We start from the raw sequence: 27,404 nt of genomic DNA on the forward strand, positions 1-27,404 counted from the left end.
TCTGCCTACCGAGTGCTGGGAATAAAGATGTGTGCTACCAAGCCCAGCTTCCCTTGTCCTTTTTATCACAAGAAGACAGTGAAAAGATCTATGAACCAGGAAGAAAGATCTCATCAGATAATCTGTTGGCATCTTGATCTTGGATTTCCTAGCCACCAAAACTGTGAGAAATGAATTCATTTCAGTCTATGGTGCTGTTGTAGCAGTCCAGTCTAGGATATAATACTACTGCTTGGTGGGGTTCTAAGGGTTAAATTAAGTAACTCATATATCTCTTAGTACAGTGTCTAGCACTTGTGAACTCTATTATTTATCTATTATTAATATGGGCTATACTGTCTCAGTAGCCACCTTGAAAATGACATTACATAATTAAGTTGGAGCTACCTTTCTCTGATGTTGCATATTTATGGTGTTTCCCAGTTTTAAGCATAAACTAAAATATTCCTTACATAAAAAGTTAAGTTGGACATGGTGGTATATATCTGTAATCCCAGTACTCAAGAGGCTAAGGCAGAAGGATTGCTATGAGGTTCAGGCTAGCCTGGGCCTAGTGGGTTCTGGGCCAGCCTGGATTGCAGAGTGAGACCCTGTTTCTACAAAACAAACAAAACAAAACAAGACATCTTGTACTTTGTGAGATAGAGGCAGAGCAGTGGATTTAAGAATTAGGGCTAGCAGCCGGGCGTGGTGGCACACGACTTTAGTCCCAGCACTTGGGAGGCAGAGGCAGGTGGATCTCTGAGTTCAAGACTAGCCTGATCTACATAGTGAGTTCCAGGACAGCTGGGGCTACAGGGAGACCCTGTCTCAAAAAGATAAAAAAAAAAGAAAAAAAAAAGAATTAGGGCTAGCAAGTTGGCTCAGTGGGTAAGGTCACTTGCTGCCAAAACTGACAACCCAAGTTTGATCCCTGGAACCCACCTGGTAGGAGGAAGGCACAAACTCCCCCAAATTGTCCTATGATTTTCACATGTGCACCATGACATACGTGTTTAGACACAATAAATATGAAAAAAATAAAGAACTAATGTTGAATGGAGCATCAGTATATTTAGACTGTTTTATAGAGCTGTGTGTGACAGTTATGCCTACATCCCAGAATTAGGGAGGCCGAGGCCAGCCTCAGCTCAGTATTGAGACTGTTTAAAAATTTGTCAACATCTCGTAGACATATTTCCAGCTAATTGACTCATCTGAGAAGCCCAGCGTGCGTGATCCTTGCCTGAGGCAGAGCTGACCTGGATCACTCGGCAAGGTCTCCTAAGACATTTGCTTTGGGATTCTCCTGGCACAAAAGCTGCATCAGCTCTTCTCTTCTCCTGGCAGAGAATCTCTGATACAGCACAGCTCAGGGCCGATCCAGCAGTTTTTAAGACATCATTTGGAAAGATCCAGTAGGGCAACTGTCAAGCTATGTCACCTGATCTGGAGTTTATGGGACAGAGGTCTCTGCTCTAGTCTTTCAGCTAACAAAGCTCAAAGTATAACTGAAATGAAGAGTGCTATGTGAGTGTCAGGTTCTGTAAAAAATGTTTGCTTTGATCTGTTCATGACTCTTGGCCTCATTTTACAGAGGAGCTGAGGCTCAGAGAGGGAAAGGGTTTCCTTCAACATCACACAGTTTGCAGAGTCTTGTGACTTTAAAGGCACAAACTTTCCCCAAGGGCACAATAAGATCTGTTTCAGTTTAATCAGCATGCAGTTTAACTTCTCAGTGCTAGGCACTGAGAAGACAGTCTGATGAAATAAGACAGACACATCAATCATAGTTCTACTTCTAAGGTTGATGAGTGCCCAGGAGAAGTAATTAAGTCATGTGGGTGGTTCAGTTTATCCTGTGGTACATATTTCTGAGAGTCATCATTATTAATCTTTTTCAGGAAGAGGCAGGGGTTGACAGAGAAGGGCTTTAAACAAAGTAGAGAAATTCAGAGGATGAACTCCCACTTGGAAACCCAAATGTCTTTTAGAGGATGTGGCATTTTGGCTGGGGCTGAGGAACCAAGAGGAACTAGCAAGAGACTAGAAGGTAGAGTGTCATGTCTACTCCCTTCCTTCAGAGAAGTAAAAATAGAACCTTGGTCAGTGCTTGCTAAATATTGGTCTTGAAACCCAAACGCTCACACACCCCTCTCATTTGGTCCCCTCTTTCTTACATAGACAGACCTATCAAGACACACTCAGAGATAACCAGAAATTCAAAAACATAAAATTCACACACAACACACACATTATTAATATATTATTAAACGCATCACCTATGGAAATACAAACACAATACTCATAATTCACAGATTCATACAGATAATGTTCACACAGAGTTACAAATATGTTTATGCTTTCCTACACAAGTACATACATATCCTCTCCCCACCCACTGCTCATGGAGGCAAATAAGTGCATGCTTTCCTTAACACACGAGTTTACACACAAATCTCATCCTGCCGGTCTGGTTAGAGGCCAGTGAGTAATGGGAAACCATACACAAAGACAAGCATCCTGGAAGAGGCCAGGACTGGGTTTAGTAGTGAGGCTCTGTAGTCTGGGATTAAGCCGTCCGAGGACAAATGTGCCCTGCCCAGCTGCCCCTGGAAGTGGCTCAGCCAAAGCAGCATCGGACATAACACTGGATCCTGGGTGATGGTGCGGGATTGCCTGCCTGATTTCAGCTTCATCCAAAGTTTAAAGTCATCCAGGGTCAAGCTCTGCTATCAGCCCCACCCCAATGCCTGCAACTAGCAAGTCTCTGGGGACCGAGGCTGCGCGGGCGGCTCTCCAACCTTAGGCTTGTCCTGACACAGTGCAACCCAGAGTAGTTAGCATTAATGATGGCTTACAACGGTCGGCCAAACTCCGGGTTAAGCCCTTCGTGTACGTAATTTAATTCTCACAACAGCTTTTGGAGGGGGATGGAGTGTGCCCTGTCATCGTATCATTTTAGTACTGAGAAAACTGTGCTCAGGCCACACAACTCAGCAAGGCTGGAGCTGAGGTTTAACCAGCTCCTACCCTATTCTTCCCGAGGTTCAGGGGGGAAAGAGTTCATCTGAGTGCCGTCTCCCTCCACGCAAGCGCTAACAACTTGTGATGGGGATGAGAGTCCGGCCTGGCCCAGCGCCAGGCCCATAGCAGGTGCCTGCGGAGGGACGTGGGGCTGGGCTTGCTGTGGCTCTCAGTAAGCGCTTCAGTTTCTCCATCTCTGATATAGGGATGGAAGCGCAGACCCCGCAGGGCCGAGGCCAGGCTCTCCCGGGCAGCACGGGGAATGCCGAGCTCGGTCTACACCCGAGGCTGCAGCCCAGTCCCCGCCCCATCCCGGTGCGGTGCCCGCGCCCCCATTGTTCATGAGGGCGGAGACGCTCACTACAGCTGACTCTCCGCCCGGGTCGCGCTCGCAGCCTGGCAGAGCAGACGACTACGTCCGGCGCCCGCAGCGCGCGGCGCGCCCTTTGTCTGCTCCGCGGCGCCGGGTACCCGAAGCCCGCGCCCAGCTCTTGGGGCAGACAAAGCCGGGTCGCCGCGAACCCGGCCCGCTGGAGCGCCGCTCGTGCCACCCTCCTCCCGCCCAACGTCCCGCCTCCCTCCTCAGACGTTCTGCGATTGGTCTGTGCCCTCACAAAGAGGCCGGGAAGCGGACCGGTCACGTGGACGACCGCGGCTTCCTATTGGCCTGCCCGGCCGTCAATCGGGGAGGGCGGGCTGCCCCGCTCAGCCCGCTAGCTCCCTCCGCGCTGAGGCCCGCCCGCAGGGCCGGCCGCCTGTCAGAGGGAGGTGGCGATGCTGAGCCCGGTGGCTGCGGCGGCGGCTGCGGCGGCTTCCTGGGTCCGACGGCTCGGAGAAGAAGATGACTGACCGACCGACTGGCTGAATGAATGAATGGCGGAGCCGAGCGCGCCATGAGGAGCCTGCCGAGCCTGGGCGGCCTCGCCCTGTTGTGCTGCGCCGCCGCCGCCGCCGCCGCCTCAGCCGCCTCCGCAGGGAATGTCACCGGCGGCGGCGGGGCGGAGGGGCAGGTGGACGCGTCGCCGGGCCCGGGACTGCGGGGCGAGGCCGGCCTCCCGTTCCCTGAGGCCACGGCTCCCACGGCGCAGGCCGGGAGGACCAGCCCCCCGCGCAGCACGCCCGGCCGAGCCCCGGCTGCGACCTCGGGCGGCGGGTCCCCGGAGACCACCCCTCTGCGGACGACCGCCCCAGCCGCCGCCAGCACCTTCCCGGCCACGCTCGGCCCGCCGCCCGCCGCCCCTGAGGAGCGGGGACGCGCTCCCGCCACCTCCCCGCCACCCACCACCCCAGCGAGCCCCGCTGGCCCGGCGCCCAGCACCCCGGGAGTGACCACCGCTGCGGCGTCCCCTGCTCCCGGGACCCCGATCGTCGAGCCCTCCAGCAGCAGCAGCGGCGGCGGCGGCAGTAGCCGCGTCCCGCCCACCGCACCTGCCACCGAGGCCCCTGCTCCTCCCCCAGGTGAGTCCCGGCGCAGGCTGGACCCTTTCCAGCCTGCCATCCAGTCCTGGCGCTTCCCTGGAAACCTCGTTGCTTGCCCTAAAACTCCCAAAGGGAGCTCCAGGCTCCAGCTAGCTTCAGCCCCCAGTCCCTCCGCATCCAGAAAGTCTTTTGTCACCCTCCTCCCTGGACTGTGCTCCCTCAGGAGGGCTGCTGTGTAGAGAGCTTAGCGTCTCTTCCTAAAGTGGGGTTTGCTGGCCTTTGTCAGAGTCCCAGAATGGGTGCAAACTTTTGGGTTGAGTTTGCCCCGAAGGCCACCTCGCCTGGGTTATTTGGGGGAAGTTTGAAAGCTAGCACGCTACTCCATCAACCCGTAGGTGGAAACCACAAGAGCAGCAGTAGGTATTATTTCTTGGTTTCCTCCTGTTGATGTAAATATCGGATGTTTGTGTATGTGCGTCAGGTGGAAGGGAGAGAGGAAAAATTTTGCTTACAAACCACAGACCACTTCAGGCCAAAAATTAAAAATAAAAACGGCATTGTAATCCGTGTTTTCTCAGCAAATAAGTGGATTTGGTACGTCATTTGGGACAGGTGTGTATCTAGGTTGAGCACGTTTATAAATTAGGTTAAATCCCTTCCTTTTTTTTTTTTTTTTTCTGTCTCAATTCCAAGGTCAGTGTCTTCGAAAATACAGTGTAAGCTGGGATGCCCATTTTTTGCCTCTTTGAAACTAGGATGTTTTGTACTGCTGCTGCAGACAGATGTCAATTTGTCTTTGAGTTCACGATAGAACATAAGGCTCCTCTTCTTGCTAGTGGAAGTCTTCAAGCAAAGTTAGAGTCCACTTCTGGTCCTCACCTCTTTATAGCTAATGTGGGCCTGGAACTCAACCCACAAAGCCCACCTTAAGATGCTAGGCAAGTTTCTTGAGTTCTTTTACTTTGTGTTGGGGTGGAGATTTGTCTGAAGCACTTGTCTAGCTTGGTCATTGACCTAATTCTTCCACTCAGTGGTTTGCTCTGGAGTCAGGTGTGGACTTTGGACTATAGGAGTTGGTAGAGAATTTTTCCAGATGGTTAAGTCTTAAATCTTAGGTTGGAGTTTGGCAGTGGCATAAGTAGGGATGCAGATTATTCACCTCAAAAAAGCCAAGTTTGGATCTCTTTCAGCTTCAAGAAGTGTATTAACTAGCTATTTTTTTTAAACTTGTGATGAATTTTGGCTTCTATGCAGAGAGATTGACAAGTTACTAAAAGATGGACTAAAAATGCTTGAAAGTATAGGCCTAGAGCCCATTTTTAGGTTTGAATTCCACCTATGTCCCTTATTGGCTATGTAAGTTTGGACAGGTTACTTAATCCTTGTGGTCACACTTTCTTCTGTGAAATGAAGATAATAATAGTACTTAACTTACAGGATCGCTGTGAAAATTTTGTAAATTGAGGTGGTGGATGTGATTGTACACAGAGGAAGCAAAGACAGGAGGATCAGGAGTTCAAAGCCAACCATGGCTACCTGTGAGGTTTGAGGCAAACTGGGCTACATAGCAGGACTATAAGAATGACGGGAACAGAGGAGAGAGGGAGTGAAGAGGAGAGAAAAATTTAAACAAGTAAATGCATGCATATGTACTGCTTAGACTAGTTCCTGGTGCTGGATAAGCACCACATGTGTGTTACTTTGTGCTTGTGACCAGCCCTTTTTAAAAATATTTATTTTATTTTAACTTTTTTATGTGTATGAGTGTATTGCCTGCATGTGTCTAAGTGTACCCGTGTCGTGCAATGCCTGAGAAGGTCGGAAGACTTAGGCATTGGATCCCTTGGAACTAGAGTTATGGACTGTTGTCAGCTGCCATGTGGGTGCTGGAAATCGAACCTGGGTCCTCTGCAAGAGCAGTCAATGCTCTTAACTGATGAGCCATCTCTCTAGCTTGGTGACCAGCCCTTTTTTGTGAAAGTATTTAAGAAACTTAGAAGGGACTTGGGGGATTTATAACTTTGCTTTAGTAAAATAGAAAAAGGATGATTTTAGCACACAACATTTAAGTAGCAATTGCTTACCTTGGTTAGAATCTGATAAATGTACAGTTGATGTCATTTTGCTTTTATTGCTTTTAAAACATAAAGGTAATTTTTACTGATAAAAGAGATAACCAGAAGCCTTTAAAGGAAGTGTTAAAAGTCACTCCTTCCCCTCCCTCTCATTCTAGTCCCTAGAGATTACCCCTCTTAGCAGTTTGTTAGATCTCTGTTTTGTTTTGTGTTGTGTTGTGCTGTATTTTGTTTTGTTTTGTGATGGCCTCCCTGTAGCCATGGCTGGCCTGCAACTTGCTATGTAGACCAGCCTTACCTCAAACTCACAGAGATCCACCTGCCCCTGCCTCTTGAATGCTGAGATTAAAGGTATGCACTACCACCCCCAGCAATTTGTTAGATCTTTAAAAAAATAATTTTCTGGACGTATATGAACACGCAAAGTGCTTTAAGATAATTTTTAGGGCTAAGGGTATAGCATAGGGGTAGAAACTTGTCTAGTGTACACAACCCCTGGCACACCAAAAATTTATTAGTAGTTTTTTTTTAAAAATTAAAATAATACATACTATTTTACAACTTGCCACACCCACTTAACTGTGTACTGTGTATCATGAACTTTATTTTTTTCATGTCGGTACCTAGGGTCTACGTTACTCTTTCCAATAGGTGCACTTTTTGTTCTAAGAATATATCATAATTTAACTAGTTTCTAAGTTGTGCACACTTAGGTTGCTTTAGCAAGCACAGAGAAGAATGCATTCTTGTTAAGTTCATCATATCTTTATTATATTTCTAATACTTTGATTCAAATCAATATTTAGAATTCAAATCAATTTTAAGTGAAGCAAAGATGGGTTGATTAATATTTGCCATGTAAACTGTTCAAAGTTTTTAGTAATTTCCATGGGCTAACATATTTCTCTCTATGGTGATCTTTTTGTAGCAAAAATTTTAGGATGTCTAACTCAGGTCACTCACCTTTGCTTTAAATATTCTGTAGTGTATATTCATCTGTGAATTCACTATTTTCTATGTCTAGTTCTCAACAGCTTAACTGACTTTGTGGCCAAGTGGTAGGCTAACAATTGTTTGTAACTCCAGTCCAAGGGATCCAACACCCTCTTCTGATCCCTGCAGGCATTGCATGACATGGGTACAATTGTGCTTAATGTACATGTTAGCCTTATAGCAATATAATCAAATGAGACCCTTTAATCTGATCATGGACTTAAGACCACTTCAAATAATAAACATTGCTTTTTAACCGAGGAAAACTTCTATTTGAATTTGAGAGAACTGATTTGGCTTGCAAGTTTGGATTCCCTGGCATTTCCGAAGATAGTTGTAGAGGGTATTTTATTTCAACATCTCTACAAGAACTGGGTGCCATTTAATATATTATTTGACTGGACAAATCTTATGGGTGCTGTATGAATTAATAAGAATTTTCTTTCATGAAAATTTAGCTGAGAGCTCTTACCTACCACTTAGTTAGGACCCAGTTATTTACAGGGACACTGATCTATAAACAAACGAATTGCCCAGCAAGCAGGCACTCTCTTTTCATAAACCTGGCTCAACACTATGCTGACTGGTTGCCCAAAGGGTAAAAGGAGATGCTGTGCTACTAGAGAGTAATAATCAACAATAAGGCCCTGAGCTAATGACAAGTGCTTGTTTCTTTGTAATTACAGATTTCTGAGGCTAGATAGGATCGTAGAAGCCACTAATTCCCAACATGGCTGTCCATTTTAAGAAATACTGCTGTAGGTGTATATGAACTATCGCTCCCTGTAGCTAACACTAATTGGATGAATTCTGCCCTTTGGGGCCACATAGAACAAGTCTGCTTTCTCTGTCCCGAGGCAGTTCTTCAGATTTTAGCGGGCAGTGCTCATACTCCAAGTCTGAGCTAAATAACCTCAGCTCTTTCCGTTGTTCTTTGAGATGGTTTTGTATTTCTTCACAATCCTGATCACTTCTCTTTTGGACTTTCAGTCTTTCTGTGACTCCCAGAGCACAGACTAGAGCTGAACATGATAGTCCAGATGTGCTTTAGTGTAGCTCATAGTGAGAGGGCCAGTCCTTGTTCCTTCTGAATTCGGTACTGATTATGTGCTGTTGAGTTCTTGAGTCCCTCAAGATACCAGACTTGGAGCTGAAGAGATGGCTTATCAGTTAAGAGCACTCATTCAATTCTCAGCACCCACATGGTGGCTAACAACCGTCTGTAACTCCAGTTCCAGTTCCAGGGGATCCACTGCCCTCTTCTGACCTCTGTAGGCATTGGATAACATGGATGCACTTACATATATGTAGGCAATACACTCATATATATAAAATAAAAGAAATATTAAAAAAATACCATATTGTCGTGACTTTTTTTAAAAAATATGTGTTAGATTATTCTTTCTTTATCAGGACCTGGAAATTTTTGTCATTTTCTAAGTATAATCTGAGACCTTTACCAAGCTCCTAAGGTTGGTTCTATTAAGTTCATGTGATCTGCCCCCAAGTCTGTCAGTATACTCCACCCAGTTTATTTGCATTACATTACTTGCAGGGTGTTCCTATAGACCAAGTCCAAGAACAAGTCAGGGCAGGGGCAGGCTGTTCTTACCTCACAGGGAAGAGTAAATTCATGGGTGATAAAACGGTTTGGAAAGGAAGGGATAAAAATTTAGATTAGTTCTCAAGAGTCTTTCAGCCCTAAAGTTCTATGATGATTAGATGTGCATGATTCAAGGTACATTTATGCCCTGCAAAGAGTCTTAATTATTTACTTTTGATCCAGGCTACAGGAAGAGACTTTGTTTAAGCAAGCCCCTGAATTCAGATTTTGAAATCTCTAATATAACATGTAAATTCAATATTACAAATAGATTCCATTTGATCTGCTTTATTTGGTTGGATTTGTTTAAGATAGAGTCTGTCTGTATAGCTCGGCCTGTTCATCCTCTTGCTGCCACCTCCTGAGTGTTGGAAGTTGTCACCAAGCTTGACTCTTTAGATTCTATTTGAAAAGAACATTCTGGAAACCCAAGGCTGACCTAAACTGGACTGGAAAACACTTTCTTTAGCCTAATAGTCTCTGCTACTGGGCCGAGGAGTTTATTACCTGTGGTTGTTTAAGAAATAATTACCTGTTTATTACCTGTGGTTAAGAAATAATGTAGGCTCTAAAGATAATATAGGTTCAGAGTCTTTTATCCAAAACTTGTGTCTCTGGACATAGTGGAGAACTTTTCAGATTTTAGAAGGTTAATAAATATATCCTGGTGAAGTTTCAACAAATCTAGTACTCAGACTTTACAAAGGGATCTCTAATGAAATGCATACTCAGTGGATAAAGATCACAAGTAGCCTTGTATTTGATCAGGTCAGCTTTGCTGGCAAGTACATTAAGGGAAGGACAGGTTTTTATCACCAAATGAGTTACTGAAAAATATTTGATTTTGGATCTTCTAATATTTAGCATCAGGTTTGAGGGCTGTGGGCCACTGTGATGATAATTGCAAACATGCTTTGTTCCTGGCACTAAATGTCTCACATATGTTAAGTCATTTAATCCTCAGAACGTTTAGGTACTGAGTCAGGTATTATGATCCTTATTATTTTTCAGTGTTAGGGATTGAACCCAGGCCCTTGCACATGATAAGCACCCACCCCACCATTGAGCTGTATCCTCAGCCCCGTCTATATTTTATAGACAAGGAAACTGAGGCCCAGAAGCAATGCTTTTTGGCATTCACTGCATTGTGTGCTGTGCATTCATCTCGAGTTTTCTGTTTTATGGTAGTTTATGGCTGTGATGTTTAACTCATCCTTTTGATTAGGGTTTAATATTGTCTTTGATGGATAAATTTGTCTGAATTATTTTTAAGTCCAGACCCAGATACTTCTTAAATATACTTTATTCCTGGCCTTCGTGCCTAGTTTTGTGTAGAGGCTCCTTAGTCTGATTAGTTTCTGGAACAGCATAAACTCCAGAACATTAGTTTAGAACCTTTTGAATGTTTCTAGGAAGCCTCTGGCTAGTTTAAGATTTACACATTGAAATAATTCTGAGTAGGTCTTTTTATCTTGATTTAACTAAAGACCTATAAAATTAAAGTATGTATTACTTTTCATCTCAACCTTCTAAACATGTGTACATTAACTTCCAGACATCCTGGCACCCTTATAAAAAGAATGGAAGAAAAGTATTACAGTGCTGTTTCACTGATGGGTACATTATAGGCAGAGAGATTGCTGCTCTATGGCACTTAATAGATCAGAAGAGGATGGATATAGAGGATCTTGTTTATCGAAAGCATGGTAGATCATATTCTTAGTTACAAATAGTTTTAACCTATGCTTTCTGCCTTGATCTTGATTTTTGTTTTTCTTTAGTTATAATAGAAATATCCTTATTGCTAATTTTGACCTTATGTTATAGACCCTTTTTCACTAGAAACATTTACCCTATCTGAACTTGTAACTTTAAAAGGTGCTTTTTAAAATTGTAATGAAGAAGATAAAGGTTATGCCAGGATATCCATGTGTTTGAATCACAATAAAGGGTTGCTTAAAAGTAATATTTATTTAGGTCTTTCTGCCTAAGTACATGCAATAAATCTGTGTCAAAATAATCTCTCTAGTAATGCTATTCTTCCAGATTGTCAGAGAAACCTTCCCCTATTTTTCTTCTTTTAAAAAACCACCTTTCTTTTCTTCTACTCTATTTGAGTATTTTTTTTTCAGTGCAAACTCCTCTATGCCCTCCTTTCCTGTCTCTTTCTTAGCCCCTTCAATTCTTTCCACGTTCTTCAAGGGGCCAAATTACCCTCTTTATTTAACAATTCACCACTTTGTCCTCCTTCAGTGCCTCCTCAAAGCCTGATTCTTCCAAGAGATCTTTCTTGATGAACAAAAAGTCCTTGAAGATGTCTTGGTATCAGGGTGCACGAGTTTGAACCCTTTTCACTGAGAACAAAACCTGTCTTTTTCTGTGATTTTGACTTTTCCTTCTGATTTGTTTTTAGTCTCTTTAATTTAGATTGCTAAGCCCACTTGATAAATGTCATCATTTATATAATATTCAGTATATAGTACTAATTACCTCTTTGGAAAAAATGGAGGATAGATTTTGCCCTGGTTTTTTTTTTTTTTTTTTTTTTTAGTGTGAGGATCAAACCTAGGACCGTAGTTTTGAGCACAAGGCAAACACTACCACTGAGCTATGTGCCCAACCCTGGGGTCTTTTTTTATTGTTAGAAAAAACTTCCTTCTTCCAAGGATCAATAAAGAAAAAGAAACAGTCCTAACAAAGTAATGTGCCTCTAGAAAAATGAAGTGTTTTAAGGAATGATTTTGTTTCTATTTATGAGTAATATGAACTGTTTTGTTAGTAGGTTGATTTTGGATGTATACTCAACATTAGCGGCTCAATTTGGTTGAGAAACAAATGTTTTTATCTTTTGGATGCCAGAATTTTCCCTGAAGAAATACAGTTAAAGTTAATAGTGAACAGAGTGCTTCTAATAATTAACAACTGTGTAGTGCATTGTGGTTTGCAAAGTGCTCTTAAGGTCCTCTAAAGTTCGACACTCACCTTGCATTGATTTCCATGTATTGTGAGTGTAAAAGGGCTTAGCTTCTGTCCTATATTGTTTCTTTTATTAATTAAAAATATTTTTATCTTATGTGGATGAGTGTTTGACCTTCATGTATATAAGTGTACCACCTGCATACAGTGTCCATGTACGCCAGAAGGGTGTCAGATCCCCTGGAGCTGGAGTTACAGACAGTTATTAGCCACCATGTGGGTGCTGGAAATGGAACCTGGGTCCTCTGCAAGAGTTCCTGACTGCTGAGTCATCTCTTCAGCCCGACCTTTGATAAGTCTTATTTCTAATAGTTATCCTTGAAATTTATTTTGTTGAATGTAACACTTTGGCTGGTTTAGTTTCTCATATTTAAATAGTAGGAAGATGGTATTTAGAGTTAGGATTGTTTACATTTCTTTCTTAGGCACTATATGGGTTTAACGTAGTGGAAAAAGCTCAGTAGTAATTGAAAATAAATTGCGATAGAAATAACAAGGTAGGGCTGGAGAAATGGCTCAGTGGTTAAGGGCACTGACTGCTCTTGCGGAAGACCTGGGTTTGAATCACAACACCCAATGGCGACTAACAACTGTCTGTAACTTCAGTTCCAGGGGATCTGATGCCCTCTTTTGTCATCTGCAGGCACTGCATGACACAGGTACACTTGCATGCATGCAGGCATAACACTCATACACACACAAAAAAATTAAAAAGCAATAAGGTAAACTACAGAATTGGTTTGGGAGGGAGGTTCATGTAAATTTCTGTCTTCATATTAAAATATTACTTTTTTCCTAACATAGGAATCTGTTTGGAAGTATCTTAACCTAGTGCTTCAGTTGTTTTGCTTCAAATTAGTGAGTTTGTAGAAAAAAATTTAGTTCTCTTTTACCTCTCCTTTCCAGTCTGATTTTTAACACTTCGGCAAAGAAGATAGCTACTGTTAACTGAGTACTTAATATCTGATTGCTTGCCAGGATTTTAAAATATGTACCATTTAGTTCTTTAGCAATAAAGGAGTTAAATGTTATCTTTATCTTAAATAGAGGACAAATACTGGGATTCAAAACCTTAAGAGGGAAGGAGAGGGCCAATGAGATGACTCGGCAAAGGCTCTTGTCAAACAAGCCTGATCACCTGAGTTTGATCCCAGGACCCACATGGTGGAAGGAGAGAATCAACTCCTGAAAGTTGTCCTCTGACACATGTGCGTGCGCGCGCGCACACACACACACACACCACACCACACCACACACACGCATGCACATAGGTAACTAAATAAATGTATTAAGAGGGAAGGAGAGAATTAACTCCCACAGGTTGTCCTTTGATCTCTACACATGTGCCATGGCATGCTTGTGCTTGCACACACACAAAATTAATAATAAGTGCACTCTTAGTTTTTTCTTTACTTATTTTTTAGTTATTATTTTTATCTTAAGAATATGTGTGTAAGTGTACCTGTGTCGTGTAATGCCTGCTGAGGTCAGAACAGAGTGTTGGACCCCTCTGGAACTAGAGTTATGGATTGTTGTTAGCTGCCATGTGGGTGCTGGGAATTGAACTCAGGTCCTCTGCAAGAGCAGCCAGTGTTCTTAACCGCTGAGCCATCTCTCCAGCCCCATAAGTGCATTTTTTTCAGAAAGGTAATTTCCTCTTGTTATTCAACCCAAAATAGATTTTCAATATTTAGCAATGAAATGGATGAAGGAGGAGTAGTTCGTAGCCACGGTAGACATGCAGTATAATCTTGAGGAAATAGAGTGATCATGCCGTTCTCTCTTAGTTTAGGAATGAACACCTCTGACTTTTTCCTTTTGCTCATAAGCATAGTATGAGAGCCTATTCAGGGTATGTAAAACTCTTTGAGAACTAGTATATTACCTTATTTATTTTTGTTGCATGACTGTCCCTATTTTCTTTTTTTTTTTTGGTGTTTTTGAGACAGGGTCTCCCTGTAGTCCCAGCTGGGCTGGAAGTTGCTATATAGACCAGGCTGGCCTCAAACTCACAGAGATCCACCTGCCTCTGCCTCCCAAGTGCTGGGATTAAAGGCGTGCACCATCACGCCTGGCTCTATTTTCTTAGAAGAAAAAATAAAATAGAGAAATGAATATCTGAATTAAATAGAAAGAGTAGCTAAGTTAGAAAGCTGAGTCCTTTTCTGTAAGACATGGGACTTTAGGTCTTTTTAGTAGTCTCATAATCTGGGTAAACAATTTCATTTGTAAAGTGAGAGAGATGAGAGTTTTGGCTTTTAAATTGTATTATTTGGGGACTTGGACTTCCTCAGATGTGCTTGAGGCCCAGCATGTCCACTTGTAGAGTCCTCAGCTCCCTCAGTCCTCACCTTTTACTCACACCCTACCTCACTCAGTCAGCTCTCCTATTTGTTTTGTATATTGTGTACCTCTGTGTGCAGGGGCCAGAAGAGGGTATCAAACCCCCTGGAATTGGAGTTATGAATGACTGTGAGCTGCCATGTGGGTGCTGGGAACCAAATCTGAGTCCTCTGCAAGAGCATCCAGTACTTTTAACTACTGAGCCATCTCTTCAGCCCCTCAGTATAGATTTACTTAAGAATTTTCCTATTCTAAAACGCTATGACAAGTAAATTATAGTAGTTTCTGAATTATTATATAATCATTAAAAAGCTTGCAGTAAGTACCAATTTACATAGGAGAGCTATCTACCAAAGTAGTAATTGATGGGTGATAAGTTATGGGATTATGGATAACTTTAATTATCTTCTCTGTTTTTATGAAATTTCCAAGTTTTTAAAATAATTTTTGCTTATTATTTTTATTTTTTGTATATGAAGTATATTGCCTGCATGTATATAAGTGTCAGCTGGGGGTGCCGACAACACAGCAGACAGTAGCAGGGCTATCAGAGTATAAGGGCTCTAGTGGGGGGAGGGAGGCTATGGGAGGGTGCTATCTGGGAAGTGGGTGTATAGTCGAATGAGATGGTTTGGGATGTTCTGTGTGATAAACACACACACACACACAAATCAACAAATTTTTAAAGGATGTCTTATGTTTGAGGAGGAGGCATGGAGGTTTGCGTTATGCTGATTGGTAGAGATGGTGGACAATACCATTGAAGTCTGTCCGATGACTTTATAGACATACACACGTGCCAAGGATCCAAGTGCAACTGATTATGACTGGTAATAATCAGATAGATACAGATTGGAGATGCAAGCGCCAACATCTCAGTGTTGGTAGCAAAAACAATGAGTCTTTCTGCAAGGAACAATATATTCTAAAATGAAATGGAGATTTTTTTTAAAGGTTAAAAACTCATCTAATATTATGTCTTACAGGGCTTATACTGAGTTCAATAATATATTACTATATTAATTCAACTATGAACCTAGAAACGTGCACCCACTTGTGAAGAGATGTACTCTTGCTCTGGAATGTGTTACTGAATATGTTAAAGCTGTAGTGAAAAGCTGATTAACAAAAGAATACTGACCCGTGGGCTGGTGAGATGGCTCAGCAGGGAAAGGTACTTGCTGCCAAGCTTGATGACCTGAGTTTGACCTTCAGGACCAACACATGGTGGAAGGAGAGAACCAACTGCTTCAAGTTATCCTCTGTGTGTCATGTTTGTGTCTCCCACACACAGATAAATAATTTAAAAATTTCAATACACAAACATCCACACAATACTCAGACACTATATAGAGTCATGCTCTATATACTGACTTTAATGCATTTATTTATCTATTTATTTAATGTGTATGAATGTGTATTTTATTTATTTATTTGTTTTATGTCTATGAATGTAATGCCTGCATGTTAAGAGATGCATCCTAGCTCAGAAAATTGTTGAGTATGTCAATGCTGATGTAGTGAAATGCTTCTTCTAAGTATGTGGTTATTGAATAAATAATTAAAAAAAAAAAAGACCAAGGCCAGATCTGCACATAGCTCAGCTGGAGCTGTAACCCATGGACTCTCCCTTCTTTGTTTTAAGTTGAGCAATCCCAAATTAGTGGAGAGGGACTTGTGTCATATCACCATAAACACTCAAAAGGCCCAAGCCTTTCTTTGGAATTTTTGGTTTCTGAATCCCATCTCCACTTGTGGAGAGCATTTCTCTATCTGATTATACATGTATGTATGTATGTATGTATGTATGTATCTTTAATTTTAAATAAAATTTGTTATGTTATAAAAAATTTACTCATTTTTATTTTTTGTGTATGAAGTATATTGCCTGCATGTATATAAGTGCACACATGTGGTGCAATGCTCTCAGAGGTCAGAAGAGGGCAAAAATTTTGCTTATTATTTTTATTTTTTGTGTATGAAGTATATTGTCTGCATGTATATAAGTACACACATGTGGTGCAATGCTCCCAGAGGTCAGAAGAGGGCATCAGATTCCCCTGGAACTGTTAGTTAAGGACAGACCATGTGGCTGCTGGGAACTGAACCCAGGTCCTCTACAAGACCAACCTGTGCTCTTAACTACTGAGCCATCTCTCAACCCCAATTTCCATTTTTTTCAATTATTATATCCAATTTTAATTTTATAGCCATAAAATAAATGAATAAAATGAAAACAATGGACAGAAATTGGGATTAGCTTCCTAAGTCTCTGCTTACATGAGATTAGCAATGGTGTTGTACAGTAGTTTACCTATGGTCTGTCATTGGCTCAGCAAATCTGATCTGCATCAGAGATATTTGCTTAGTGTCCATGAGTTGTGATTGTGAAGAAAGGGAATGGTTGAAGATGGTATTCAAGAAAGGAAGATTTCTGAGGCCTGGCAAACCTTACGTACAAGGTAGAGTGACATATTTGTTATATTAGGACAGGCTAACTGCAGTCTTTGGTAGACGCTGAAAATAGAAAACTGGTTTCTTTGTTCATTTTATTCAGTCTAGGGAATTTAAAACATTAAAATATGCACTTTTAAAATAAATTTATTGAAAGAGATCTTGTTGAAATTGTACACTATTTGAATTCATGTCGTTGTTCACTGTCTTTGCCAGTAGAAGATCTTTGGTTATTTCTTCCTTTAAAGACACAGAACCCCCTAAAAGTTTGGTTTCAGCCTATCCATATGTTTTACAATTAGATCAGATGGGATTGCTTTTATGCTGGTAATATAACAGCTGCTCTATATGATGTTGTGCCAGGGAGACAGCAAAGCTCCAAAGAAAGGGGAAATTTATTCATTTGGAAGAGGGAATGAATGTGTTCTGCCTAGTCACAGAGAAAGTGATAAGCAGTAGGAATGTTTTCAGCTTGGAAGAGGACTGTTAAGTTACAGTTAATCAACATTAGACTCTTTAGATAATTGCTTTTGAAAGTATGTTTCAGTCTATGTAGATCAGGCTGGCCTTGAATTCACAGAGATCCAGTCTCTGTGTCTCCCAAGTGCTGGGATTAAAGGCGTGCACCACCATGCCCAGCCTTTATTTTTAATCTTTACTTCATTCATGTGGGCAGAAAGTAAGGAGGACATGATATTCCTGAGTACCTTTTAATTTTGATAATAGTCTTTAATGGTGAGATTTCCTTTAAAATATTCCAGGAAATGTTTAGGTGTTGGCTACTCTGAAGGAAATTGTGTGAACTGAATTATCTTTTTAGTTTCTTTGGTCTTATCACTCATTTATAAAAATGTAATCATAGTGTGGGAAGGGTTACTGAAAATAATGGGAGAAAAGTAGGGATGCTTGGCATTCCATCATACTTTTTCCTTTTTTTTTTTTTTTTTTTTTTTTTTTTTTTTTTGTGTGCATTGAGGCTTGGTTAAAAGAAGACACCAGGCTCTTTCTGCCGCAGATTTCTCATTTGGCTTTATGTTCCTTATAGTCCTAGTTCTATGCATTCAGCATTAATAGTTTAAACCCACCATCTACTGATGATGTGTGGGATAATGAATAGTTAGACAGTGTACCAAACACACAAAGCAATTTAGCTGTTGGGTATTATTATACTGAATTGTTGGTGTAGTGCCTGCACACTTAGCCCGTTCAACTGGTTTTAATTTTTATGTTAGTTTGTTGCTTCAACTTGTCCACAAAGGCAGGGCAGAATGGTCCAGCTAATTAGTAGAATGGCAGGCAGAAGAACTAAGTTCCAATCTTTCTTTCTTTGATTGTATAGATCATTGAACACATTTGTAATGATCTTGTGACTTAGTTTCCTTAACAATAAAATGAAATACATTATTTCCAGTCTCCTAAGGTTTTTGAGAAGTAACATATAAATTACTTTGGGTTTTTCTCAAATGCAAAAGGTTTATAGAATTCAAGCTGTTTTCTAGTATTTTTCCAGATTTCCTGCTTTATATTTGTTTATAATATAATGTGAAAAAAAAGCTTTGAAAAAATAGCAAATGCATGCATTTATACTGGATTTTTGTTTGTTTTCTTTGATGTTTTTTGAGACAGGATCTTCCTGTAGTCCCAGCTGACCTGGAACTTGATATGTAGACCAGGCTGGCCTTGATCTCACAGAGATCCACTTGTCTCTGCCTTCTGAGTGCTGAGACTAAAGGTGTGTGCCATCACACCTGGCTTATAATGGCTTTTTATGTAAAATATATTTTATACAGTTTTATAGTTGATGCATTTGTATAATAAATTGTGCCATGATATTTTTAAAAGGCTTGAGATTCTTTAGTCCTATTCTTCCCAAATTACCTTGAGAAAATAAAAATGTTTTTTCTTGTATTAAATTCATAACATACATAAATTATGCTTTAATAGAACTTTCATATTATTTTCTTTGAGTTTTGTTTGTTTGGTTGTTTCAATTTTTGCTGCAATGTTTCACTGTCTAGCCTGGAATTTCATTATATAACCCAGGGTGACCTTGAACTTATGATCCTCCTGCTCCAGCCTTCTAAGTGCTAGAATTGCAGGTGTGTGCCACCAAGCCTGGCTCATGATTCTTTTTTGAATTGATTCTATTTAACATTTTTATGGCTAAACATTGAGATACATGTTCATTTTAGAAAATGTAAAGAAATATAAAGCAAAAAAATAAACCCAGGATAATGAAGTAATATTTTAGTGGTAACAGCAGAAATTTTTTACAGTAACGTATATTTATTTTCCTGCCATTAAGTTTTTTATTTATTTATTTAATTTTTTGAGACAAGGTCTCACTATGTAGTCCTGGCTGGCCTGGAGCTCGCTATGTAGATGGGCTGACTTTGAACTCACAAATACTGGGATTAAAAACGTGTGCCACCATCCCTGGCTCCATTGAGATAATTCTGTGTGGTTATATTGCTTTGAAACTGTTCCTTCACAATTTCAAATGTTTGTTTTTAAATGAACCAGCTTCCAAATGAAATTGAAAGTAGAATCTTTGGTGCTATTTTATCTATTTTATCAAACTTTGAGTGCTTGCTGTGTTCAAATTGCCCTATTAGGTACCTCCTAATATTTACATTAAAAAACCTGTCCCATAAAACTTTTTATCACTGAATTTAATATTTTATTGCTATGTATAGTGCTCTATTTCTCACAGCAATAAATGAGATCACTTATTTGTTATGAAAACCAAAATGCAAGTTGGATTAAGCACACTGAAGTCAAGTCTATGACAGATTAACACAGAAAATTGACCATATTTAAAAGACTTATCTGGTCACCATAAAGAGTATAAATCTATTTTAGATAGTGATCTAAGATTTTCTAAGATGTTTTGCTTAGTGCTGTCTGTCAGAACCAGACCAGGGACTTGTTTTCTTGTGTCTTTCTAGAATAAGCATGATTTTTCTTGGGTGTAAGTGGCCCCCGAAAGCGTAAATCAATATGGAACCAAGCCAGGCATGTAGTATTTTTGATTCTGTGGTGAGAGAAGCCAAGGTGCCCATCTGCCCGGCTCATAGATTGCCAGACGCCTAGGTGCTCTGGTAAAGGATATGCTGAAGAGGAGCTCTGGACTCAGGAAACTGCTCTGCATCTCAAACTTTGAATCAAAGCACTCATGAATCATAATGATGTTGCACAGGAATTAAACTAGTGAATGCATGTATGTCAGTTTAGCATTGTGTAATAATAATAACCAGCACATAGATTAATAATTAGTACATGATAAGCACTCAAAGTTAGCTCTCAAGTGAGACTTATCCTGTATTGTCAGATGTAACAGTGATGGTGCTGCTTAGAACTGGACTACATGAAAGCTGTTTTCAGAAATCAACTGAAAGCACTTGGGAGGTAGAGGCAGGAGGATTGGGATTCCATGACCAGCCTAGGGGGCATACTGAATTCAAGACCAGCCTGAGCTGCATGACACCTATCTCAAAAAACTGGGGGTCAGGTAGCAAATATAAGCATAGGACCCTAGGCAATGCCTGAAATAGCCATTGTCCAGTCCAGTCTGGTAGGTGTTTACCCCAGGGATATTTTAACATTATTATTAATTATTATTTGTGTGTGTGAGCACACATGTACCAAAGAATGCATATGGAGTTCAACTTGAAGGAGTCATTTCTCTCCTCCACCATGTGTATTCCGGGGATCGAATTCAGGTCATCAGGGTTGGCAGCAAGCGCTTTTAACCACTGGGTCATCTTGACAGCCCAACAACTGAAAATTAGCAACTAAAACTCCTCCCCTGGAATCTTTTGTCAGTATCAAGCCATAGTCACAGATGACCTAGTAAAGTGAAAGTAGGATTCTGTATTGTTCAATTCTGTATCGGTAGCTAGTTGATATTTCTTAAAAGATGCCAAATACAATCTGAATGTACAAGTGGAAGTCACATAATCCCCCAGGCCTTCAAGACTGTCCCCTGTAACATGAGTATAATAATATTTAGTTAATAGGGTTCTTGAGTGTTGGCCCTATAATTTGAACCTAGTTCTGTCTGACTCAAAAGTCTATGCACTTTTCCCTTTCTTTTTTCTTTTGACTAAATTGTGTTGCATTGCCAAAGCAGATGGGAGTAGCAGAAAATGGAATAAAGCAGTGAGTGGTTACAGAACCCACTTTGAGTTCTGATTTTCTCACCCTTCTTAGCCTCCTCCAGCAAGCTCATGTTTTTTCTTTTTCAGTACTGGTTCCAGTTGCACACAGTGATTCATGTTTGCTTTCAGTAGCTCCTGAAGAAAAAAAATCAAAATTATATAAAAGTGTTTCTCAAAGACATATGGGTGTGGAGCGTGGGTAAAGAGAGGCATCGTGGTAGATGAGGGCTAGCAGGTGGAAGAGCATGGTGAATGCAAAGCAGAACTGACTGTTCAACACCAGAGGGTCGCTGCTAACAGACAACCATGTAGTTAGTGCTTGTTAGAATTTGGCAAGTGATAACACACACTGTGAAATGGAAGTATTGATGGTTCTTGACAAGAATAGGACCTTTCACAATTAATATGAACTCTAAATCAAGATGCTGATGCATAATATGCTGTTAAAATATCAAGTGATATTTGGCTACACAGAAGTAATATAATACTCAGATTTGTAAATGTGAGCCACACTTCTGTCAGGCACCTCAGGATGTAGCCCCTCTCCATTTAATCATCTTCTCAGTGCAAAGTTAGTCTTCTTTCAAAGGAGCAGCTGGTATTTCAACTATAGGTCCAGCTCTGACTCACTTGCAAAACATATTGCTAGATGATGTGTAAAATGTTGAAATATTTAAGATGGATTAAATAGTTTCAATGTATATGGTATTGATATTCAACAATAATAGTACCACAGCTGTAAGTGTACAAGTGCAGTGATAAGGTCCAACTTTGTATGTGGGGAACACATCTACAAGGCAAAACCTAATGTCAATCTCCTAGTTAATAACTTTTTATATGATACTATAGCAGTCCTATTTATCTGTTAGTGATCCCAGACCATAAAGCTCAAGTTCTTTAATGACTTAAAAATTCTGTTATCTGTTATCTGTCTTTATCCTCACTTCCTACATCCCTTTCCTTGCACTTTAAGCTCTATTAGAATCAAATTTCTGTATTTTCCTCCATACACATGCTTATTATTAACATTATTAGTATTGAAGCAATCATCTGTGAAGGTCTTTTTCTTTGTCAGATACTAAGAGCTTTAGATGAGTCTCCATGACCTCATTTAATTCTCAAAAGAGTGTAATAAGAAATATGTATTATTGTCCCCACTCTATTAAGCAGGAATTAAAGTTTTGAGACTTTAAATAAACCAAGTGAGTTTTCATGGCAAGTAAAATGCAGAACCTTGATTTACATTAACCTCCTTTCTTAAGGTAACTTCACTCTTCTTTCCTCTATCTGGAATATCTTTCTCTTCAGTTTAAATAGGGGTTTTAATTATAAGTAACAGAAATTAACACTTGTTGGTTTAATCAGAAATGGAGACTATTATATAGATATTGAGGAATTGGTGGAATCTCCAGGGGAACCAAAATTATGCCATGGAGCTCCCTAGTCACACCCACTGAATTTGCCAGTGATCACCCCACTGGATATAGTTTGCAGTAGGCCACTGCTAAGCCTGGGTGCTCAACATGATAGCAGGCACAGCTGTTCATTGTCATACTGCATGTATCTTCCCTTGGCCACCGGAGAGGGCCTCAGGCTCATTCCTTGAACCATTAGTTTCTAGTTACAGTCCAAGGAAGGTACATCTCATTGCTTCATCTTCAGTTACCCTGCATGTCCTGGCTGCATAAAAGGTCAGGAAAACAAGACTCTGGCATGAGCCACTTGGTAATTCTGAAGTAAGGGGAAATTATGATACTAGTCTGTGGAAAAGAGTGTCAGAGGTCAGTCACTTCTTTTGGCTGTCTGGCAAACTTACTGGTCCTTGAAAAACACCATGCTGCTTCATATTGCTATTGTATTCTATACATTCTAACATTACTCAATACACATTTTGATTACTTGCTTTTTAGGGGCTCTTTTTAAAGTATTGTTTATGTGACCAACTTTATATCAGCTTAAAAGATGTACCTTATTTTAAAAAATACTTTGTTTTTATTTTTTCTGTATGAGTGATTTGCCTGCATGTATGTAGGTGCACTACATGCATGCAGTACCTGAGGAGGCCAGAAGAGGGCATCAGATTCCCTGGAACTGATATTAAGGATGGGTGTGGGTGCTGGGAACCAAATGGGGGGGTCCTCTGTAAGAGCAGTAAGTGCTCTTAACCCCTGAACCATCTCTCCAGCTCTGGCTGTGCCTTATTGATGCTTGCACTTTGACATTCATCTAAGGTAGCATTTACCATGTCGAAAATACTAAATAGTTGAACTGCACTGAAACATAAGTCTTCCCTAACTGCCACCTCTAGAATGTAAGATCTGTAAAGGTAGGTTCCCCCCTCCCTCTGACCCTACCTCCTTTCTCAGACACACACCTTTTTAGATTAATTCCTAGTATGTGGTAGTTCCTCATTTCTATTTATTGGATAAAATACCTCTGAAATACATTATTTACTTTTGAGAATGATACCATAGTCAGAAAGACCTTTGAATGAGAATGCCCAATGCAGAGTTAACATCATAATTTCCAGCTAGACCGCAGACAATAAACAAATGGAAACAGCCCTGTTTATCTTTAACTACTTCTTCCTCCTATCCAGAAGCATAACCATAAAATGGCAATTTGGAATTTCCCCCCAGACTTGCTACTGTGGTCAGTAGTCACAAAAATGGCCTGAAGTACAGCATTTGCTCCACAAGAAACCTTTTTTTCCCTCATCCACATTAAAACCAGCTAAACCCTGAGACGATATTTTTTCTGGGAAGAAAAGTTGTTAGGCAAACTGTCTTGGATTTTTTTTTTAAATTTTACAAAATATAAAAATAAGGGCTAGGAAGATGACTCTGTTAGTAAAGTGTGTGCTACTGCAAGCATTAGAACCTAAGTTCAGCCCCCAGCACCCATGTAAAAAACTCAGATGTGGCTATGTGGTGTCTGCAATCCTGGTACTGGGGAGGTAGAGACAGAATTCCTGGGGCTTGCTTGGCCAGCCAGGCTAGCTGACTCCTTAAGCTTCATGTTCAGATAGAGACTGTGTCTCAAAAAATAAGGTTAAGAATGATAGAGAATGTGTACTTCTACATACAAGTACACACACACACACACACACACACACACACACACACACACTGAAACTCCATTTGAAAATGATTTGTATAAGATAGAATAGTAGAGATGCACTGCAGACCAGAGTTTTGTGGCTTTTAAATGTTAGTATTTTGGCATGAACAAAAGCATGATTCAGTCAAATTGAAAGAGAGCTTTTCAAGTTAAGAATTTTGTCAACAGGCCATTTAATCCTAGCACATGAGGCAGAGGCAGGTGGAACTCTGAGATCAAGGCTAGCCTGTTCTACATAGCGAGTTCTAGGCCAGCTGGAGCTGCAGGGAGACCCTGTCTCAAAAAGAAAGAGGAAAAAAAAAGGAAAATTATTGTCCTTGATACGTATTGTCTCTGGAGCAAGGCTATCGAGATGTGACTTGGGTCTGCTACTTAGTGTGTGGACACTATAACATGGGCAAGTAATGGTTGCTGTAAGGATTAAATAATAAATAATTCCTGGCCTAGACTGGCCTTCTAAATGTCAGTTGTTCTTTTTATTGTTATGCAATGAACACCTGCCTCTCTTTACTACTTCCAGTCCTTTAGTTCTTCACTGCCTCTAATCCTCTCAAGTCTGATGATTAACAATGTTACTGTCTTTTACAAATGGAGAAAGCAATTCTGAACTGAGGTTAGGTTGTTTGCCTGATAATCACGTGTCTGGGAAGTACTGGTTATCTGGGTTTCAGCTTGGATCCATAGTAGTCTTTGAAGTCTTTCTGTCATACATGCTAGAAATAGATTGAATTTAGTGTTCTCTATTACATCCTTCTTGTTATTTTGAATGTGTCATTTTCCCCTTGCCATCTTTGCTTCTGTTTTCTCATTTTTGTAGTCACTGTTTCTGTCTATACCATGAGCCTCTTTACTACCCTCTTTGCTTTTCTCTTGATCCTTTATACTTGTAATAGAAAGTTTACACAGTATCTGAAAGAACAAAACAAGTTGCCCCACACTACTCTGTCCGTTGCATTTGGCTTTCATTTGTTGTTGCTGCTCTTGTTAGTCTAACTGGTCTGAATAGTGGATTGGTTTCTAGCATACTGGTTATGAGTCAGATGAGTAAACATAGATTAGCCACGGTGGCAGTTACGGGCAAATAGCATACCCCCAAACACTGAAGGCCATTTTAGCTGGTATAAAAGATGAAACACAAGTTGCTCAGAGACAGAGACAGTAGCAAATGATGACATTGAGTTACTACAAAAGTTTCACAACCTAGTTATATACATTTGTGTGCGTTAATCTTTTTTAAAATTTTATTTATTTTTTTATTTTATGTATATGCATGTATTGCCTGCATGTAGGTAGTAAGTGCACCCGTGTCATGCAATGCCTGCGGAGGTCAGAAGAGGCTGTTGGATCCCCTGGAACTGGAGTTATGGACAGTTGTTAGCTGCTATATGGGTGCTGGGATTCGAACCCAGGTCTTACTGCAAGAACAACCAGTGTTCTTAACCACTGAGCCATCTCTCTAGCCCCTGCATTAATCTTTTTAAAAGACTTGTACATAAGACATTTGAAAAATTTCAAGTAGATTCTAGACATTTGTAATAAAAAAGAAAAAGCGTTAGACTTGCTGTTCTGGAGACTTAGTTTTCTTAGCATATGGTCTTTTTTGTTAACAGGACTTTTAACAGTTTACCAGAAAGTCAGCGGTTTTTTTTGCTATACTTCCTTTAGTTCATATCTTGTGTAACACAGTATCCAGTTAGCAATATATACAATTAAGACCCATGGTCTAGTAGTCTTCAAGGACTAAAGCCATAAATGTCAGGATACTATTAATTTCTATTTCCTTATTGCATAACCAATCTACACTGGTGTCTTCCTCTTCTTTCTTTTCATTAACCAAATTTTCAGATCCTCTCTTCTATTCATTTATTGCCATGCTCAAATTGTTTTTTTTTTTTTTTAATCTATGCTTCACTAATGTGATTAAGCTTGACTTTACATTCTGATTGATTTTCTTCCGAGGATTCAATGTAGGGATTTGAACATGCTAGATGAGTGCTTCACCACTGAGCCACACATCCAACCCTATATTCATTTTTATTTATGCAGTAGGGAGAGGGTGTATTCTTGTTAATAACTTTACATTTGCCTTGCCCATAGTTATTGTTAACAGAGTTCATTTATCAGGTCTTTGTTAGTTAACCACTGGACACTTAGCGCCTGCTACCTAGTTGCTAAAGGGACAAATAAGACAGGATTTCTGACCTTGAGAACACAGTGTTATTCAGAAAATGAGACTGCAGACTGGTAAGTTCTATCATAGTGGTATGGGCAGAGAACCTTAGGAGCAAAGAAGGGACTCCTCACCCAAACTTTTTGGGAGTGAATAGTTAGGGAGGCTTTCTGGAGGAAGCTTTACTATGAGCTGAGTCCTGAAAACAGATAAGAATTGTCCAGGTGGTGGAGGATGTGATTCTAGGGAAAGAGATCAGCATGTGAAAAAGTATAGAGGTAAGAGAGTGCATGTATAGGCTGTTTGGAAAACTGACCTGTTAGTTGCTAAAAAAATGTTAGGGTGGGATGGGGTATGCTGAGATCTGATGCTGGAATGGTTGGCAGTGTCAAATCATGAAGTGCCTCCTATCCAATCCTCAGAAATGTATTCTAAAAACCATGAAGAGGTGCAGTGTAAGCTAGCAAGGGACTTGGGAAGGTTTATGAGTTTTGTAAAGACTGGTCTTGCAGTGAATTTCTAAAAGTGAACATGAGCTCCAGCAAACATAATTAGAGACCACTAGTTGTCTCTTCAATTATTTTCCGGCACCAACTTTGGATTAAAGAGTTTATATGCTATGATAGCACAATGGTAGCAGGGGTATGAGCTAGTTTTCCATCTTTTCTTACTAAGCAAACATTTAAAACCTATTTTGTGGCACTACTATCCTCAGGCCTCTTGGGGGCTTGGGATGCAAGAAGATCTCCCCAGATAAAAGGCAACATGCTTCTAGAAATTTCAATCTGTGGGCATGTGACTATATCCTATCATGTCTGGATGGCATTTCAAATAACAAAATATCATATGTATATAAGGAGGCTGTGGTGGTCACAGACTTCCGACGCTTCCCAAGGTATTACAGTGAAATGTGGAATACTTTCAAGTTTGTTCCCAGGCCAAGCTATACAGAGTTTTTGATAAAGAAGTCAAAAGTAAGGGTTAGTGTCGACACCCAGGCTGTTTCTCCACAAGCGCCCTAATCCTTCCACAAGGTTTGGGCTGTGTTTGATAATATTATTTCATCGGACATTTGTAAAGTATAT

The 27,404-nt window shown here is 40.5% G+C and overlaps 1 protein-coding gene across 1 annotated transcript in view; it reads left to right on the forward strand.

Moving 5' to 3' along the window:
• Nucleotides 1–3,738: 3,738 nt before the first annotated feature.
• Nucleotides 3,739–27,404, forward strand: part of Megf9 (multiple EGF like domains 9) — a 148,423-nt gene continuing 124,757 nt past the window's right edge. Inside the window, exon 1 of the mRNA XM_008833470.3 lies at nucleotides 3,739–4,464. Coding sequence (XP_008831692.1) covers nucleotides 3,876–4,464 — 589 coding nt within the window. The 5' untranslated portion in view covers nucleotides 3,739–3,875. The remainder of the gene's footprint in view (nucleotides 4,465–27,404) is intronic.

The sequence above is a fragment of the Nannospalax galili genome, unplaced genomic scaffold (assembly GCF_000622305.1).
Source record: "Nannospalax galili isolate Female #2095 unplaced genomic scaffold, S.galili_v1.0 scaffold34, whole genome shotgun sequence".
Lineage (NCBI taxonomy): Eukaryota > Metazoa > Chordata > Mammalia > Rodentia > Spalacidae > Nannospalax > Nannospalax galili.